General features: G+C 37.1%; 3 protein-coding genes across 11 annotated transcripts in view; 2 read left to right on the top strand and 1 right to left on the bottom strand.

The window, feature by feature from the left end:
- LOC149532930 (protein argonaute 1-like) overlaps nucleotides 1-14,499 on the bottom strand; it is a 63,461-nt gene extending 48,962 nt beyond the window's left edge. For 2 of the 9 annotated variants that reach the window (XM_089807037.1, XM_089807045.1), the window contains exons 1-7: nucleotides 14,251-14,482; nucleotides 13,416-13,728; nucleotides 13,124-13,320; nucleotides 1,222-1,371; nucleotides 977-1,110; nucleotides 310-443; nucleotides 113-210 (exon numbers count right to left, since the gene is read on the bottom strand). In XM_089807037.1, the coding sequence (XP_089663163.1) occupies nucleotides 113-210; nucleotides 310-443; nucleotides 977-1,110; nucleotides 1,222-1,371; nucleotides 13,124-13,320; nucleotides 13,416-13,613 (911 nt within the window). In that variant the 5' untranslated portion in view covers nucleotides 13,614-13,728; nucleotides 14,251-14,482. Of the gene's footprint in view, nucleotides 1-112; nucleotides 211-309; nucleotides 444-976; nucleotides 1,111-1,221; nucleotides 1,372-13,123; nucleotides 13,321-13,415; nucleotides 13,729-13,823; nucleotides 13,918-13,963; nucleotides 14,164-14,250 lie in introns of those variants that run through there. The other 7 variants (XM_089807038.1, XM_089807043.1, XM_089807042.1 and 4 more) reach the window with 6 other exon arrangements.
- Nucleotides 4,064-4,699, top strand: LOC149532932 (uncharacterized). Its single transcript, XM_089806512.1, has 2 exons — nucleotides 4,064-4,167; nucleotides 4,313-4,699. Exons 1-2 carry the CDS (start codon nucleotides 4,067-4,069, stop codon nucleotides 4,650-4,652), a joined length of 441 nt encoding a protein of 146 aa, XP_089662638.1. The 5' UTR covers nucleotides 4,064-4,066; the 3' UTR covers nucleotides 4,653-4,699.
- On the top strand, nucleotides 5,622-7,290 carry LOC149532931 (uncharacterized). The gene is made up of 2 exons (XM_089806578.1): nucleotides 5,622-5,766; nucleotides 5,862-7,290. The coding sequence occupies exons 1-2, from the start codon at nucleotides 5,646-5,648 to the stop codon at nucleotides 6,476-6,478; spliced, it is 738 nt and encodes a 245-aa protein (XP_089662704.1). The 5' UTR covers nucleotides 5,622-5,645; the 3' UTR covers nucleotides 6,479-7,290.
- Nucleotides 14,500-20,318: the final 5,819 nt, after the last annotated feature.

The raw sequence follows: 20,318 nt of genomic DNA, 5'->3' as shown, positions 1-20,318 counted from the left end.
AAGAAAAACAAATACAACTAACTATGCACCCCTCAAGTAAATTATTGAACCATCAGATATAGAACAAGATTGCAAATTAAAGTAGAATACATATGAAACCAAATATACACACGTTAACACATCCACGGGCACATCAGTCAAGCTCTTAATGCGATATCCACGTTTGATATGAGTAGTTACTACACGGAGACCTTTCAGTAACCTTTTTAGCTGCAAGAGAAACGAAGCTGTGTTTAAAATTAAGTCTTCCACTCATAACTGTCAAGAAGCAACACCACAAATAGAGACATTTGTTAGTAGAAAATGTACTCTAGATCGCATTGAATCGCCCTCAGAGTCATTTCTGGACAATTGGGCATTTATTTCTCGAGGGTCCTTTCTGAATGCATTTCCAATGAAGTGGGGCAATTCCACGGACTCATAGAAGGGAGTTGCAGAAGTGTCTGCACAGATTTGTCAAAACATATGACGCATCAAACCAGTATTGAAAATTGAAAAAAATACATAATAATTTTAACAATTGTGATTAGTATATAAAACTTCAGTAGTTAAAAAATCATAAAATACACAAACAAAAACAGAAGAATTAAAGAATCAAAAATATTTTCAAAGAATGCCATCTATAAGTTACAATTATTAAAATATAAATTATGGCACGAAACTACAGATACAAAATATATAAGCTAATTAAGGCTACAAAGAGGTCAGCTTGAAACAAATCAGTCCAGTTTGTTATAAATAAAATCAGTCCGGTTTGTTATAAATAAAATCAGTCCTGTTTGTTATAAATAAATGTACTAAACAGCAGCTCAAGTTTGACCTCTGCCACAGACAATCACTACAAATATGGCAGTATCTTACTTTTTCTCTTCCCATTTGTGACTTGTGTCAGGTCACAACTACAGTTCTTAATAGTTATACCAGTACTCAAAATATAGAGGCCAACAAGAAGGTTACAACCAAGGCATAGCTGTACCAAGATTTAGAGTTAAGAGATTGTCCTGTGCAGGCCGAATAGATTGATAGAAGCCCCGATAGGCTAACAAACCTCCTTGGAGCTTCTCTACCCCAAAACGCTCCCCATAAAATGACCTACCCTTTTCAACAAAGCTGCCAAATCACAAAAAGAGACCATAAGCAACCTGTACAGTTTTTCAATAGGCTTAGAAGTTAGTCATGTTACAGACCAAATAAGGCTTGTATTTTTTTTTAAATGCTTACTTTTTTAATGCAGCTTGTCGAAGAACAACATCCATAACCTGCAATGCTTCTTGTGGAAGTGGTAGAGGATCCCCTGCAAGATATTGTGCTAGATTTCTAAGGTTTATCCTGTTCGCTTGTCTAAATACAACATGATATTTACCACCCCTCCTGTCCAAACAACAAATGAAGTCAGCCTACGTATGCACACACATAGCTCGAAATACACACATCAAGGAAAATACATGATGATTAATAAGGTAAAAGTCTCTTAGCATCAAGACAATTTAACCAAAGCGAGAATATACATCTGGATTGTTCAATCAAATCCTCCAAAGCGCTTAAGAGATTCCTATATCATATCCCATACTATTATCCTTCATTTTTACTTGTTCTGCTCATAAGTTCATCCTCACAGCTCTTACCTAGTTCTAACAGGGCATATCTTACACCTTTAAGTTAGAAATTTTAATAACAGACTAGATGAGATACACATGTAGATGAAAGCTAGGTAAACAATGAAAATGAAATTTCAATAAAAGTGGGGGATGAAAACTTGATTATAGTTGACTTCTCCAGTGCTCGCGAGTTTAAGTATCACACACTTTTAAGCTAAAATTTCAATAACAGACTATTAGAGACACATTTAGATGAAATCTAGGTAAACAAAGAAAATAAAATTACAATAGAAGTGGGAGATGAAACCTTGGTTATGGTTCATTTCTCTGGTGCTCATAAGTTTTTAAGTTTGGCCTCATCACCACCTCCCAATTTTATGTGGATCACTTCACACATATGTATATTATGAAATTCAAAAAAGGATACACGACCGATGATAGTATGTAAACTGATATTTTCTTCTCCCATATAACTCGAATAACAGTCCATTAAAAAGAATGTTGAAATTGTTTTTCTCAAATGCATTTTCAATTTTTTTTCATATCAGCCATTACATATGGAACATAATTAAAATTAGATTACTATGTGATGTTGGGTGTATGAAGCCCAATGGTCATCACTCTTTCCCTCCAAAATTAAGATTATTCATTTCTCTTTCAAAAGCTCTTTAAGAGCTGAGTGGATAAAGTTTATTTAATAATTGTAACTGGCAAAACTGTTGTGATGTGTAATTCAGATAAACAGAGATATTACTGAGAGTTTCTCCCCTGCTGAAAGTGGATGTTGCCAAATTGGTGAACCACTACAAAGCTTGGTGTTGAGTCTTCTCTTTTGCTTCTGGTTTTTCTGATTCTGTATTTTCATTTATTAATTTTATTCTTCCAAGCAAGGTTGGACTGCCAATTGGGAACTCGGTGGTTGAAATTCCTAAATCATGGAAGAAGGAAAGGTAAAGAAAAGCTCTGGACAGAATTTCAGTTTGTGGAAAGTACAGATGGAGTCTTTGCTGATAAAGCAAGACCTCTCACTCGTGCTTGAGGGGAAATTGAAGAAGTCAGCTTCAATGAAGAAAGAGATTGGGAAATCCTTGACAAGGAGGCAAGAACAATTGTAATTCTCTTACTGTCCAATAATGTCCTCTTCAACGTCACAGCTGAAACCATAGTTGGAAAACTCGCCGAGTTTCCTAGCTCGGCAAGTTTTCCACCAGTTAACTCGCCGATTTAAAAACTCAGCAGACTGGTAAAAACTCGCCAAATACTCGGCAAGTAATTGCGAAAAACTCGGCTAGTTTTTCAAAAAAACTCGCGATTTACTGGTGAGATTTTCGCCCGCGGCCTATAACAGATTAAAGCAGCAGTGAATGTGTTTTTTTCTCATTTTTTTTTGTATTTGGATTGTTTAGAGCCTTGAGGAGTGAAGAGAAGAAGGTTTGGAGGCATTCTTGGCTGATTGCAAGTGATTCAAGGCGGATTTGAGTGGATTGTAGAGGATTCTAACCGATTTTAGAAGACAAATTTCTTTCCAAGTATGTTCATCTTATCATAGTTTGAAAACTTTTTATAGTTTTATAACAAATGTTCTTTTGTTTTTGTTGTTGTTAACTTGTTTGTAAATGTTTTCAAATCATTTAAAATCATTTTGAATCATTTTGATTTGAAACCCTAGCTTCTAAGGATATGGTTGAAGTTTGTTGTTTGCTAAGGATATGGTTGAAGTTTGAAGTTTGAAACTTTGAATCATTTGAAACCCTAGCTTCTAAGTTCTAACTTTGTTTATTCATTTTTCTATATATTTATGTGTAGGGCAGCGGTCAACCATTAAAAAAATGACAAACCCGCAAGAAGAGTGGCCACAAACACCATGCCCATCTGGATATATAGGCACTCGGCCTAAAAATGCAAGAGATAAGGCATGGCGGTATGCCTATGAAGCTCCAAATCCAAATGATATTGGGAAGGTGATATGCATTCCCTGTGAGAGAATTATTTCTGGAGGCATAAACTGCCTCAAATACCACCTTGCAGGCATAAAGAAACATGACTCAAATCCTTGTCTCAAGGTAACTGATGAAGAAAAAAGGTTCATCCATGCCCTACTTGCAGCTGCTGAAGAGAAAAAATTGAATAAGGAGAGGGCAAAATTAGCTATGAGGGCAGCCATAGCTGAATCAGAAGGAGCTCCTTTTGATATGCAAGAGGAAGAAGAAGCACTTGAGAACATACCAGGATCTCTTCGTGGCCCACGGATTCGCAAACAAAATTTCTCATTTACCAGTTCCACTTCTTCTACATCTCCTACTTCTTCATCATCACCATCCGGATCCCCATCAAGAATAGGTGGTTATTTTGTGCCCAAGAACACACCTGGAGCACAGCCATCATTAGAGGGCACTGCATGGTTTAAGGAGGTGCATGAGCAAACTGATATTGCAGCAGCTGATTTTTGATTTTTCAACAATATCTCAATGAATGCCGCTGATAGTCCCTATTGGGTCAATATGGTGAATGCAATGACAATATCAGGCAAAGGGTACAAGCCGCCTAATCGCAAGGATATGAGTGGAAGGTTAGTATTTTACTATTTAGTAATTGTAAATAATTGTGATTCACTTTAGTTCATTGTTATATTTTAAATCTTAATTGTTATAACTTATTTCCTAATTTTTTACTAACACTTACACTTTATTTAATATTACACCTAAATTTTGTAGGTTGCTTGACAAAGCGGTTGGTAGGGCAACATTGTTGATAGAAGACCAAAAGAAAGAGTGGAAGAAGTATGGCTGCACCATTTTATCTGATGGGTGGACAGATGGAAGAAGTAGAACCATTATTAACTTCTTGATTGCTTGCAAAGATGATGTGGTGTTTTGGAAATCTGTCGATGCCTCCAACAAAGTGAAAAATGCAGCCACATTGGCTTTAATGTTGGAGAATGTTGTCATGGAGGTGGGAATAGAGAATGTGGTGCAAATAATCACAGATAATGCAGCAGCATATGTGGCAGCAGGTAGATTTATTTTTTTATATTTGAATCAATATGAATCATGAATGTAATGCTATGGATAATGGTATTATTCAATTTAGATTTGATGTAATTTGTAAATACTAAATATGAAAAGTTTGTTATTGATTATTGATTTTTTGCTAATCTTTTAGGTAGAATCCTCCAAGAGAGGCATCGCACACTTTTTTGGTCACCTTGTGCAGCACACGTACTTGACCTTCTTTTGGAGGACATAGAAAAACTTGATTGGGTGAGTCCAATTGTGGAAGATGCTAGGCGAGTCACGAAATATATCTATAATCACCCATGGGTTCTCAGTTTGATGAGAAAAGCCACTAAAGGCAAAGATTTGATGAGACCTGCTATGACAAGGTTTGCAACGATCTTCTTGACGTTGCAAAGTATTCTTGACCACATATTGGCTTTGAAGCAAATATTTGTGTGTGCTGATTGGGTTGCTTCACCTTACTCAAAGAAGCCCGAAGGAGAGGCTATGGCACGAATAGTGTTTGATGATAGCTTTTTTGCAAAGGCTAAGGAGATTGTGGAGGTAACTTCATTATATTTTTAGTGTATTCAAGTTTCATTATCAATTCATAACTTACTATGTTATTAACTAATTTGTATTTTTCAAATTTCAAATGTAGATGTCTCTACCCCTGGTTCTAGTCTTGTGCACATGTGATGGGCAACAATCCCCAATGGGAGGTCTTTATGAGGCCATGGATAGGGCGAAAGAGGCTGTTAGAAGTTACTATCACGAGGATAGTCTCAAATTTGAAAATAATTGATAGGAAGTGGAACAATATGCTCCACCAACCTATTCATGCAGCAGGCTACTTCCTCAATCCCAAATTCAGGTACTATGATAATTGATTGTCCTTGAAGTTGGGATTTTAATAAGTCTTTATTTTACTTTACTTTTTAAGGTTGTGTAGTAAGACTTGATATCATTTTCTATTTGTTTTAGGGCTGATGATTCCTACTCAGATCCTAATGGAGAGATCATGGAAGGTCTCTCTAAATGCATTGAGAGAATGATATCAAGTGAAGAGGAAAGAGACCTTATTGTGACCGAACAACAAATCTATGTGGAATCAAGGGGTCCTTTGTTCTCTTCTATGCTAGCAAAGAGAGCAAGATCTACTCAAGCACCAGGTAAAGCGTCAAACTTTAAAATTTTTGCTAATTGATAAGTTGTGCTTCTGATTTTTTTTTTATTGCTTTATAACTTTTTTAATTTTGTTTTGCAGATGCTTGGTGGGCAAGTTGGGGTGGCAATACCCCCAATTTAAGGAAATTTGCTCTCAGAGTCCTATCCCAACCTTGTAGCTCATCCCATTGTGAGCGCAATTGGAGCTTATTTGAGTCCATCCATACAAAGAAAAGAAATAGATTGACTCAAAAACGGCTTAATGACCCTGTTTATGTGCACTATAATCTTAAGTTGCGCATAAAAAAGGCACAGCTCTTAGAACTACCTGGTCCGCTTGATCTAGATGAGATAGATCCTTATACTAATTGGACAGCACAGGAGCCAAGTCCATTGTTTACACCAGATGAGATTGCTGATTTGGAGAGGCAAGCCATGGAGGAGGGGGAGGCTAACACTGATTTTCAGTTCACTATGGATGACATTGAGGATGAGGACGAGGATGATGATGATTCAAGCGAGGATCAGGCATTACCATTAGGAGGAGATGCATCCTCTTCTAGGACGCCGAGCCAGTCAGTAGGGACGTCGAGCGAGGGGGCACAGCCACAGAGTTCACAATCACGCAGCTCACGCCCTATCCCAGTGCGGGGCACTTCTTCTAGGACTAGACCCCCTCGCTTTCCTGCTAGTGCAAGTGGAAAGAGGAAGATGTGATTGCCATTGTCAAATTGTATTGATGTATTTAGACTTTTAGTATTTACTTCTAGTTTGACAGATTGAAACTATTCAGTAATTTACTATTTTGCTTCCTACCATGAGCATTCTGCATGAGAATGCAATTTTGTACACATTATACATTTATATATATATCTAAACTTCGTTTCTTTCTTTTGTATTGTCTTTAATTAACTTATTAGATGCATCTTCTCATTGAATTTTGCAAAATAAATGTATTTTTAATTAAATTTCAGCCGTTTTTTAGGTTCCCGAGTTTTTTTTTTAATCACCGAGTTTTTCTCGATTAAACTTTTGGGGGGCTTGGCGAGTTTTTGCATTTGGCGAGTTTTCCAACTATGGCTGAAACAACAATGAAATCAGTATGGGACAAACTTACAGCCATGTATGCAATGGCATCGGCTACAAATAGAGTATTCAACATGAAGTTATATAAACTCAAGATGAAGGAAGGTGGCATCATGGCAAACCATATCAGTGAGTTTAACACTCTAATCAACCAAGTAAATACAATGGATATGACACAAGATGATGAGAACAATGTCATTCTCTCGTTAGGCTCCATACCAAGCAGCTGGGATGGAGTTGCAACAGTGGTTAGCACTTAGGTATCCAGAAAGAACAAGGAGGTTGATGTAGCAGCGAGCCTTCTCAGCAAAGACATGAGAAGAAAGAAGATCCAAGAATCCTCTTCCGGTGAAGCTTTAACGGTTGTGAGCACCAGCAATATAGGAAGAAGCCACAATAGGGGCAGAAATAATCATCGTAGAAGATTCAAATCAGCCAAGAGATCAAAGTATAGAGGTGAAAATGGTGACTACTGGTTTTGTGCTAAATCTGGTCATGTGAAAAAGGATTGTAAGAATTATAATAAAGTACAAGATTGGGTGTGGGGCAGCAAAGCAAGCATAGCCTATGATAAGGATGATGGTGTTTTAATATTATCAACAACCTTGACTACTTAAGATTCTTGGCTCTTGGATTTCCGAGCTTCCTTTCATGCCTCTTCATGTATGCAAAGAACAATAAAATCGGTAGTTTATAGATTTTAGAAAATATCGGTGAAGTGGGAGCTACTATGACAATTGTGGACAGCAACACAAAACTTTGGCATCAAAGGCCCGATCACATGTGCAAGACGGGTCTTGGTGTTATGCCAAAAAGGGAACAAACTACCAGGCCTTAATTGATTTAGAATTTTGCCACCATTGACTTTATGGAAAACAGAAGCAGATCAGCTCCTTCAAGACCGGACATGAAAGGAAAAGCACACCATTAGCACTAGTTTATTCCTAAGTTTTCGGACCCACTAAGGTACCCTACACTAGAGGAGCAAACTATTTTTACATATCTTTATAATTACACAAGAAAAGTATGGATTTACATGCTTGATAGGAAAGATGAAGCAATCAGCAAATTTAAAAATAAAATAAAAATTTTGAAGTCTCAGTTCAAAATCAGATTGGACATAAGATTAAACGCTTACAAAACAATAATGGTAGTGAATTTTGTCCTTTGGAATTTGATAATTTTCATATTTATAACAGCATTCATAGAATTAAAATCGTTCGTTTACACCTCAAGAAAATGTTGCCACAAAGGCATCAAATAGAACAATATTGGAGAAGGCACAATGCATGCTTCCAAATGCAGGAATAGGCAATGAGTTTTGGACGAAAGCCTGTTGTGTATTGATCAACCGGAGTCCATTCTAGCTTGATTTTGGTATTACGAAAGACAAATCGTTGGGAAAGAAGATTTCTTAATCGCACATCCGAGCATTTGATTGTTAAGCCCATGCACATATTCCTAAGGAAAAAAAGACCAAGTTATGTCTTATAAGTGTATCTTTGTGGCCTATGGCAAAGATCAGTTCAATTTTCAATCATGGGATCGTATTAATCAGATTACATGCCGTAGAAATGTTAAGAGGATTTCTTAATCGCACATTCGAGCATTTGATTGTTAAGCCCATGCACATATTCCTAAGGAAAAAAGGACCAAATTATGTCTTATAAATGTATCTTTGTGGGCTATCGCAAAGATCAGTTCAGTTTTCAATTATGGGATCGTATTAATCAGATTACATGCTGCAGAGATGTTCCCAGCGTTACTAATACAAGCAACACCAGAGAAAGAATATGTGCCCACAGCGGTAGTGCAAAATAATTTCTCAGAGGTCATCTACTGGTGGTAATTTGCAGACATTGCATCCTAATAATCCTTTTTCACTGACATTTTCCTTGCCACTTGCCCTTGTTTCATCTTCGTCTTCTAATTTTTCTGGCAATGCTCTCTCTAATTCCGAACAAGCTACTCCGATTATATGAACTCCCCCATTCTTTGTTTCACAGGAGTTTGAGGTTGAATCACACTACCATAATTTGGCATGGAAAGCAGCTCAAATGCCATGAATTGCAAGGTAGCTAGCATGAAAGCCAAAATTGTTCTGCACAACTTATGCAATTCTCGTGGCATCCGCCATTTCTCCCCAATTTGTAGACTTGTCATGCCACACACCCTTGGACGCTATGTAGACACATTCAGGAAGAACCATTCCCATGCAAGGTTGGACTGAACATCTACAACCATGAACACTTCGAGAAAATTGTGCTAACAAAGCAAAGATTGAGATAGAACATCCACTAAATGCTACGCTAGGAGGATGTGCTCATTCCTCCACACAAGCCTCGAAAGACTTAGTAAGGAATGAACCACAAAGTTATAACAAAATTCCACCTACAACAATTCAATTCAATGAAGCAAACCATCATTTTCAAACAAAAAACAAGGGCGCAGCCCATTCCCAACTTCCTCCATGCAATGAAGGGAGGGCAGTGGATACCATAGGTAATAATACCATTCGTCATTCTTACAAGCAAGGAACATAGGAGAACTGAATGGAAAGGACCAACTCAATTAATATTGGTCAAAACAATTCAGAAAATGTTAAAACTATACACAAAGCGATGAACACGCAGAACATTAATTCGGCCAAACAATCACAAACATTGGAAGGGGAAAAGTGCAAGGACGGAGGACCATTAAGAGAAATAATGATGCTAATAAGATAATATTGATTTCATTCATAATCCAGGGTTGAGGAGGTCCACCCAACAAAGAAAAATTCTGAAAAAAATTCATACTATGAATTGTTGCTTTCAGAAGAGGTAGAACCAGAGCTATTTGCTCTTTGATCAAATAAAGCCTACAACCTTAAAAGCTACTTGCAAAGCACTTGATTGTCAAAATTGGAAGGATGTAATACAAGAAGAAATATACTCTTTGATGGCAAACGAAACTTGGGATTTGGTTCCAAAACCGCCAAATCGTAGAGCTTTGAATACAAATGGAGGTTAGAGAAGATACAAAGCCAGAGTCACTGTGAAAGGCTTTGATCAACAAATAGGAATTGAAATCTTCTAAACAATAGTCAAATGACTTCCATTTGTGCCATTTCAGGATTGGTTGTAGTTCATAATCTTGAATAGATTGATTGTCAAAATGGCATTTCTTCATGGTGACATAAATGAAGAATTATACATGATGCAGCCCAAAGGTTTTGTAAAACATGGACAAATGCATTCATATTTCTAGTTAAAGAGAAGCTTATATGGGCTCAAGCAAGCCCATATGCAGTGGTACCTTAAGTTTGTAGCTTTATGATTGAGCATCAGTTTGTAAAGAGAAGCTTAGGCAGTGGTACCTTTAAGTTTGTAGCTTTATGATTGAGCATCAGTTTGTATGATATGAATCTGATCCATGAGTCTATTACAAAAGCTATCCAATGATTGCATTTGTTCTTCTGCTGCTCTATGTTGGGGCCAGCACTAGTATGAACCTTATTTGTGAATCAAAACAACGTTTAGCACAACAACTTGCAATGAAGGATTTAGGGGCAGCAAGACAGATACTTGGTATGACCATTATCCAGGATAGACGGAAGAAAGAAATCAAGTTGTCACGAGAACACTATATTCTCGGAGTTTTGGACAAATTTAGTGTGGTGAATATCAATGCGGTCAGCACTCCATAGGCTGATCACTTTCGTTTAACTTCAGCAATCAGAAATGCACAAGAGGAACAATCGGAAATGAAGGGCAGTCCATATTCTTCAGCTGTAGTTAGTCTTATGTATGCTATGGTGCACACTCGCCCGAATATTGCCTATGCAATGGAAGCGGTAAGTAAATTTATGAATAACCCGGGCTAACCACATTGGAATGTAGTTAATTGGATTTTGAGGTGTCTAAAAGGTATTTCAGATTATGTTTTGTATTTTGGTGGCAAGGTTTTACTGATTCTGATATAGCCGATGAGTTTATTACAAAAAGTTATCCAATGGTGCATTTATTCTTCTCTTGCTCTATGTTGGGGACATGTTGGTTACCAGCACTAGTATGAACCTTATTTGTGAATTAGAACATTTAGCACAACAACTTACAATGAAGGATTTAGGGGCAGCAAGACAGATACTTGGTATGACCATTATCCAGGATAGACAGAAGAAAGAAATCAAGTTTTCACAAGACCACTATATTCTAAGAGTTTTGGACAGGTTTAGTGTGGTGAATGTCAATGTGGTCAGCACTCCATAGGCTGATCATTTTCGTTTAACTTCAGCCATCAGAAATGCGCAAGAGGAACAATCAGAAATGAAGGGCAGTCCATATTCTTCAGCTATAGTTAATCTTATGTATGCTATGGTGTGCACTCGCCCGAATATTGCCTATGCAATGGGGGTGGTAAGTAAATTTCTGAATAACCCGGGCAAACCACATTGGAATGTAGTTAATTGGATTTTTAGGTATCTAAAAGGTATTTCGGATTATGTTTTGTATTTTGGCGGCAAGGTTTTACTGATTCTGATATAGCCGATGAATTTAATACAAAAAGTTATCCAATGGTGCATTTGTTCTTCTCTTTCTCCATGTTGGGGACATGAAGGTTACCAGCACTAGTATGAACCTTATTTGTGAATTAAAGCAACATTTAGCGCAACAATTCGCAATGAAAGATTTAGGAGCAGCAAGACAGATACTGGGTATGACCATTACCCAGGATATACAGAAGAAAGAAATCAAGTTGTCACAAGAACGCTATATTCTCAGAGTTTTGGACAGGGTTAGCATGGTGAATTGTCAATGCGGCCAGCACTCCATAGGCTGATCATTTTTGTTTAACTTCAGCCATCAGAAATGAAGGGCAACCCATATTATTCAGCTTTACTTAGTCTTATGTATGCTAAGGTGTGGACTCGCCCAAATATTGCCTATGCCATGGGAGCAGTAAACAAATTTACGAATAACCCGGGCAAACCACATTGGAATGTAGTTAATTGGATTTTGAGGTATCTAAAAGGTATATCGGATTATGTTTTGTAATTTGGTGGCAAGGTTTTACTGATTCTCATATGGCCAATGATTTAAACATGAGAAAGTCAACTACTTGTTCTGTAATTATATTTCCTGGAGTACGATGATTTAAACATGAGAAAGTCAACTACTTGTTCTGTAATTATGTTTCCTGGCGTAGCGACCAATTGGGTTTCAAGGTTGCAACAAGTAGTCGCACTTTCTACAACAGAAGCTGAAAACGTTGCTCTCCCTTAAGGAGCAAAAAAATTATATGGTTGCAGGGCTTATTTGGTGATTCGGATTGTCCACAATATGGTTCTATCCTGTTTTGTGATAGCAATAGTGCTACTCATTTAGCAAAGGCAGCTGCCTTTCACATTCGGACTAAACACATTGAAGTGTGTTTTTATTTCATTCTAAGCGTGCTTGAGAAGGACAAACTACAAGTGACGAGAATTGACAACAAAGAATAACAAGCTGATACTAGTGACGAGAATTGACAACAAAGAATATCCAGCTGATACTAACGAAGATAATTCTGCGAGAGAGAAGTTCAAGCTTAAATAATTCAACTCAGTTACCAACCTCTAAGAGAGGTACTGATTTCTGAGTTTTTTTTTACATTCAACACGGTGAGACATTTATTAGTTAAATGTATGTCCAAATGACAATGCAATCGAAAAGTGCAGAAGCCTAAAAATACTTACATGCCCACAAAATCACAATCAATCAAAAGCCTGAAACCTTTGAAAGTTATTTACAATATAAATGAGGAGAAGGAAATCTAAACCCCAAAAACTTTTTCAGTACTCCGTCATACATTTCGACTTTTTGCAGATTTTTTTTGTATAATTTGGCTAAAGATATGCTGAGAAGGCATCAAATCGTATCTTCAGCATGTGTTCAAATATATTCTGAAAATGTAGCTAATACTGTTTTAGACTACTCCATTTCAACTCAAAAAAAAAAACCAGCAGACTCTCTCGTATTAGCATCATTAGACATCATTTTCAGCCTAATCTGTCGTAATGCAGAACATATTTTTTCAATTGAGAACCCTTAAAAATGAGAGGTCAGATTAGATTTTCTTTCCGAGAGAATTTTTTAGGTTAAAGTCTTCTTAAGTTCCCTGTTCATGGAAATTAAGAAGACATCCACTCGATACGTAAGATAAAACTTAAAATACACAGCACCAATATTTTTGTAGCTGCCTTGAAATTAAGGCCGGGGCGGGAAAGTAGAAAAGGGAGAAAATAAAGTATCTGACCTCCTTAGATCTCCCCCCTGGCCTTCCGACAGGACGACGTCAAGCTCAACAACATTGCCCAAGGGCCTGGCCGTGTAAAGACTCTTGTGTCCATCGTATGCAGGTATCGCATTGTTCAAATTATCCGCCTGCTGTTTAAATGTCTCCATTATGACGCTGTAACTGCAACCCTTGAGAGGTTCCGGATCAATGTTAACCTGAATACATCGAAATGCAGCCATACTCAAACTACTATAAAAATTCAATTAACTGCGCAAAAAGTTCAATAGATGAGGCAAAAATATTAGCTTACATCATAATGGTAAAGCTCTTTGATCTCAAAGCGAACCCGGTAATGGTTAGCTAGCAGGGAAATCCGGTTGCCATTTTTGCCATGACCAGGCCGTGCGGCTAGACCGAACTTCACGGGAGGAACAGCAGGAGTAGCAGGTGGCGGAGGAAGAAGCATATCGGCGGCAGCATCGTTTGCCGGGGGCGGAGGAAGCTCCATTTCTGCAAGTTATCAAAATACGAACCAGCGGCCTACCTACACAAATTTATATGCTCAGAGATGCAGCAAATCCTGGAGGAAGTTTAAGTAGCCCAGCGAGCATTGAAACCTCGACCTACAGAAGCACAATTTCGAGAAAACATAAATTTAGAGCTTTCCTCCACCATTAACTCCAAAAAAAGCACAACAAATTGAGCAACGTTACATAACTTGACGGAGGACAAAACTCAAGGCAGGCATTTCACCAAAGGTAATAAAAAGCATACGAATTAAGAAATAAACGAGAAAAGAGATCATTTGCATATTTCAATTAAAAGAATTAAAGCCGTGACGTACTAAGAGACTCTTACATGCAAAATCAAATCTCCCAAAAACTTAAAGCTAATGTTCCTAAAGAACCTCAAATAAAGCTGAAAACAGACCCCAGGAAAACCTTTAAACGGAGCCCACGGAGAATGGAACTCGCGACCGAGTGAAAGAAGTTTGGAAACAGAATATCCCAGAACAGTTAATAGTTCTTCTTACTATACCATTCAAATGCGACCGTTAAGATTCTAAAAGGCAAAATGGTCAAAAGGATAAAGCAAAATTGCTCCTCATTTGAACATTATGCAAATCAGGAGATTACTGTACTTACTCATCAAAATGACAAAAATCAAAGAAAGCAAATCGCTGGCTTTAAATTCCAACACCAGAGAAAACGACTGAATCCTGATTGAGGCCGTTTGTCTTCCTCTGAATTTAAAAGATTTTTACGGCGATTTACGAGGGCATTATGAGTTCCAATTCTGCTATTTTTCAGTAAGCCGTGCGCTTCGATTCAATAGTACTTTTTTAAGCTTTCGGCGGCGGAAAAGCAAAAAAAACGTATCCCATTGGCTGGTGTGGGTGGCATATGCAGTAATAATAAAACCATGAAGGTATAGCTTAGCTCATATCTGTGCGCCACGTAAGTTAGGATCTTCTGTGGGATTGACACGTGTTTGCGCCACTATGGGGATCATTTAATAATATGTACGGCGTTTCCGTGACCCGCCAAATTGGAGATTTTTCCGTCAGACTAGCGGAGCTCTACAGGCATTTGCCAAAAGAGGATCAAAATCTCTTGTCGGAGATTTAGGATAGAACGGTATTGATACAATCCAAGCTCTCTGGAATGAATCTGCTCTTTGCATGTCTGGAAATTTGAACCTTTTCAGTCAATGCCCTCCATCTTTAAGGGGTTTATTGGGCAAAGTGCATAATAATAATAATAAAATAATACAAAAAGTACGATATCTGGAAAGTTCTGGTAATTGATTTTTTATTTTTTATTATTTATTTATTTATTGAGAGTTGGGTCAAGTATTGAATCTACTGATTTTATTAACCTGGAGAGTGTGGATTAATGAGCAGAGAGATTAATTATTTCTTAATATTAACCTGGAGAGTGTGGATTAATGAGCAGCGAGATTAATTATTTCTTAATATTAACCTGGAGAGTGTGGATTAATGAGCAGAGAGATTAATTATTTCTTAATATTAACCTGGAGAGTGTGGATTAATGAGCAGAGAGATTAATTATTTCTTAATATTAACCTGGAGAGTGTGGATTAATGAGCAGCGAGACTAATTGTTTCTTGATAAATTGTTTGACAATTAATTCTTAGTACAATTTTTTCGTAAGTAGACATCAAGACGACAGATTTTATTATTATTATTAATTCCTGTAGTTTTATTTTAAATTGACCAAATTATATTTCAAGATTTTTTAAGTCTATTATGTTTTTTAAAATTTGAAAATTTAAATATATTTTAAAAAATTAATAATATTAATTAATTACTATTCTATAGTCGTGAGTTAAAAAGGCACTGAGAAAATCAATTTTTTTTACAAAAAATTAATAAAATTACAAATTAAATTATTGAAAGGTACAAATGTGAGGAAGTTGCATGCAATGTTTATGCACGTATTAAATTTTTATTAATAGATGTTCAAAATTCAGTTATTTCTAGCCTTTGCCTCTCCAAAATGTTCATCTATAGTGTTTAAACCTTCAATCATTATTTCTCAAATGTATGAGTGGAAGGAGATGAGAGCCATAAGGTAAATGTGAGTAGGATTTTCAAAGGTCATGTCTCGTCTATTTGAGTGTTATATTCCGCATTTGAAAATTATTGCTCGATGTTTGTGTCTTTGAATCATTTTTTGGGAGAAGTTTAATGTTTTCTTTTCCAATGCAATTCAATATTTATGAGTAACATTGATTTTGATAATTCTCAACAAACTTGTAGAGGTTGTTTAGGTTTTGTTTTGGTTTTATCTTTGCAAATAACACTAATTTCACTTGTCAATGCAACTCTAGCTTTTGTCGCCCCAACCTCTCAAGTAGGTCTGATCAAAAAGGAGTTTTTTAGGTGTTTATTTTGTTAAGTTTTTCAAATTTGCAACTTTTTCTCTTCGTAAGAATGTATTTGCAATCCTTCATCAAGATCATACGATGTGTCCTACAATTGAATGTTATTATGGTTGCAACACTATAAGCACATGGTCATTATTTACTTCCTGTAAAGTTCAACGTGTTCCTAGGTGTTTAATAACTGACAATCCACTGACAATTGACAACTCTAGCTTTTCTCGTCCCAGCCCCTCAATTAGGTATTATTGAAGACGAATTTATAACGTTTTTATTTTCTTAAATTTTTCAAATTTGTAACCCTGTCTTAGGACCATGTAGTGTGTGTATGCCCTACAGTTGAACATAACTGGAAATACTAGCAAACAAATTCGATATTAGGGTATATAGAGCTTGTCCTCATGATTAGCTTATTTAACCTTGTCATTGTAATTAATGTTAGTAACAAGAGAAGAAGGTTGAATAATGACATTTGTTGAATGTGAAAGCAAGGGGTTGGTGTAGATTTGCAAATTCTAATTAGGAGGTGCTATGGATTTATTTATACTTTTAACCTCAGTATCAATAGATAGCATTGGAATTAGTAAGGTCTTGAATAGCATTTTTGAAGCATAAGACTTTATCATGACTAGGTTGATGATGGTATTGACAAAAAGCATTGTGATCAAATGACTTAAGCATTGGTTTGTTAGTGTCAATGGGATAGATAGGAGGAATTTCATAATGTTAGCACTAATCAACTTCATTATCGCCATGGGTAAAGATTTAGATAAAGGAGTGTATTTACAATTAGGATGATACATAAATGAAAAAGTAGGCATACCTTTAGATGTGGTAGCCAGTTGATCATCAATTGTGTTGGTAAACATATTTGTTCCTTTTGATTTTAACTCTTAGATGCTCTAGTTGTGAACAATTCCTAGTTACAATAGTCGGAAAGTTGCTTCTAAGAAGACTAACTTCCCTCTGAATTATTAGGTATAGGTCCCTATTGTTGATTTGCAATGAATTATGTTTGTTCCTAAATCTAAACAGGATATGTTCTTAACCCAAGAACAAGAGAGGCAAACCGAGCCAAACCTATACAGGATTTAACTCGGGCAAGAAAAGGTTTCAAAGGATTAATTTAATTTATGAACTCACATGTCTTATGAATTCACGAGACATAACAATTCAATGTTGCATACTAACTGCTGCTAAACTAAAACAATTAGAAACTAAACTGTAGAGAAAGAGAGACTAACTTAAAGGAAAACACCTAAGGATCTCTTTCGAACCTACGATGATAGTACTTGTCATATTCAACTCGTTGTTTCAAAACAAGGGAATGAAGCTTTGTTCGTTCCTTGTCTCAATTCAGATAAAAGAGAAGACAAACAATTAACAACTAACAGCTTGGAATAGAAAATAATTGACACAAAATACCATTCAATTGACTCTGCAACATCAAGTATTTCACATCGAAAATTAGCCAACATTTTCTTAAATTTTCAATCTGATTCTGAGATGATCATTACAAAGGAAGTTCAATCGGTTCATCTCTTCAAAAATAACAAGTAGCAAAGAGCTCATTTGTCCATGACAATGATTACATTGAAATATGAAAGAGGCAGAATATGAATCACTTCACCTTCTTTCCTTTTTCTGCTTTTGTCCTATAGGCCTTGGTAGCAACAATGATTGGAATTAGCTCATGCCTATGGATGTGTACATTGGTGTATCTCAAGAGCCATTTAGAATGTTCTTGGGCCAGATCTTTGATGACACCCAGCCGGTCTTGTAATTCTTCCATGGCCATGTGTATGCATCCACCAAGTTTCTGGAGGTCGGACACAGTATTCTGGTGACTGAAAGATAATCTTGTCAGACTATCTATGAAGTTAGAGAAATTTATCTACATTACAGCTACTCCAATGATCGCCTTTCCTTGCCCACTAGTCTGCGAGTCTGTATGCAAACCTCTTAAGAGTTCATAATCTCTATCTTGCTCCTTCTTTACTTTGGCTTCAATTTCTTTAAGCCCCTTCTCTGTTGTCATTATCATTTCAGACTTGAACTGCATGCTTTGAAACCATTTGACTAAGGGCTCATCTCCTTTAGGCAAAATCTTTGCTTCGACAGCCTCCTTTACCTTCATGTGGATAATCATCTTCAACAAGGAAACACAATCATCACTCTCGATTTTCTCTACAACTAAGGTGGCTCTATTCGTTGATGTGTTATCTTTCTTTGTTTCCAACCTCAACACAATGTTACCAATTTTCTCTATAATGGAGAGTCCTTCAAGCTTGATTTTCCCACTCCACTCTCTACCGATATACCCAAAGTGCTTATCTTCCTGGAGCTGAGAGCTGAGAGCCTAAACATCTGCTAGTAATAGGCATCCCAGAGATGCTTGCCAACAAGGTGACCAATTGCCTGATGAAGCCATTCAGTTCTTGTATTTCCACCTTCATCCTAAATTTTGACAATTTAAGGCTTTCCAATTGTCCTTCAATCACCTCATTTGTTGACTTTCACAAGCCAACCTTGGTGTCATGTATGGCTTCTCCAAGATCTATGGAGTGTAAGGCAAAATCATATGTAGACATATCTTCAATTCTTCCTTCCTTGGTAGGCTTCACAATCTCCATGGTCAAATGCCCTGTTTCAAGGTCTCATTCGAGGATGGACAAGATCTTGTACTTTTTCACCTTACTCAATGTCAATCCAAAGTAGATAGCAAGAGACAGAGTATCTGTGTTAGGAGCTCCTTCGTCTCTCCTCTTTCTCTTTCTATCTAAGGTATTCTCCAACCATGAATCTATGCTAAACATCTTTCTTTTCGCTAGAGTGATTGCTTTCGTAATTGAAGAGAAAGGATTCTTCAGAGTTTGTGAAACAAGTTGTGAAGAACCTTGGCCCTTCTCTTCCCCTGAAGTATTATTTGTTGCTTTATCAAATTCAATAGACTCACTCTCACTGCTTCCACCATCTCCCAGATCCACCGCCACTTATACCTGAGGGCTACTTGGCAAGAAAAGTGCAGTACTTACAAACGAGACTAGACTGCTATGAGGTGAAGGGAGAGGAGTGGTCGCACTATCTTTTGCTTCTTCTACCATCTTCTTCTTTGCTTCCAATGGGGATCCAATTACTGGGAGGGAGCCATCCTAGAAAGTCTGAGCTAGGGTAATGTTCTTGTTGGGGGCTTGATCACCTCCACCTGATGGTTGGGCCAGTCCTTGAGTGATAACCAGTGTTACACTTGATGTGCTACCTTGAGAGGAGGGAGGCACTACAACTACTAGAGAGGTTTGAGCTATGGTAATTTTGCTTCGACTCTTCCTGATTATGGTCCATTGGACCCATTTTTCGATCCTTTTGATAATCCAAGCCATCATAACATCTAAATCCTCTCCTACATCTTTGTAAGGTTCACAACTGATAGAAGTTCCTCTTAACTTTGTTAGATAGGTGTTATTGTACATATTTTGTTCGTCATCCTCTACTCCTTCAACATTAATATTACTTTCATGCATCTTCACTTGATCCATTGTAAGCCTAGTGAAAGCATGATCATGGCTTTAGAACTCGTCTTTGCAATCGACCTAGTAATCTTCAATGGCGGTGATATGTTTGATTACACTTCCAATCTATAGAACATCTCTTGCATACCCATTTAGATCAAACATAGGCCTCAAGACCTCATACATCTCCAACTTGTATTTCATATTCAAACACCTTTAGCATGTCCTTTACATTAGAACGAGACTCGAAGTTGAAAGCTCCCACCTTCATAGGAAACTCATAACCATTCTTCTTTAAACTGCTTCTCAGCACGTTCACTTGAATTGCTTGCCTCACGATCTCGATCAACACAATCATATCACATGGATATCTCGGCAACTTCAAGGAGAATTTGTCAAAAGTTGCAAGATGCAAATATAAAAAGGATGAGAACTGGATAAAATAACTCCTAAACTAACTGATGGCCACCATAGCTTCAGGGTTGAATCTCCTCTCCAGGCATTCCTGGAGCTCCCTACAAATTATCATGGTAAATGCATCATTAACTCTTACATACTCTGCATAACTATTTTCCAATTATAAATATGGGTAGAACTCATAAGACTTCCAATCATCAGGGAAATTATCCACCCTTGGGAGGCCTAGCAATAATTGTAGAAAAGCTAACATGCAAGTGAGGAAAGAAGACATATAGAATGTATTGTAGAATTTTGTGGCACAAAGAGCATTGGACAGATTCTCGCTTACCTCATACGCCCAATCAATATATTAGGTATCAGAGTAGATGACTTGCACTGAA

This window comes from Cupressus sempervirens, chromosome 10, assembly GCF_028749045.1.
Source record: "Cupressus sempervirens isolate cs-2001-9-10 chromosome 10, ASM2874904v1, whole genome shotgun sequence".
In the NCBI taxonomy this organism is placed as follows: Eukaryota; Viridiplantae; Streptophyta; class Pinopsida; order Cupressales; family Cupressaceae; genus Cupressus; species Cupressus sempervirens.
Note: the sequence above shows the minus strand (reverse complement) of the source record. Positions and strands in the feature narration are given on the sequence as shown.

What these genes read in the sequence shown, in the direction of transcription:
- LOC149532932 (XM_089806512.1), top strand. Translation starts at nt 4,067, where the DNA reads ATGAATGCCGCTGATAGTCCCTATTGGGTCAATATGGTGAATGCAATG. An exon ending in CGCAAGGATATGAGTGGAAG is followed by an intron (nt 4,168 to 4,312) that starts GTTAGTATTTTA and finishes TAAATTTTGTAG; the next exon opens with GTTGCTTGACAAAGCGGTTG.
- LOC149532931 (XM_089806578.1), top strand. Translation starts at nt 5,646, where the DNA reads ATGATATCAAGTGAAGAGGAAAGAGACCTTATTGTGACCGAACAACAA. An exon ending in AAGATCTACTCAAGCACCAG is followed by an intron (nt 5,767 to 5,861) that starts GTAAAGCGTCAA and finishes TTTGTTTTGCAG; the next exon opens with ATGCTTGGTGGGCAAGTTGG.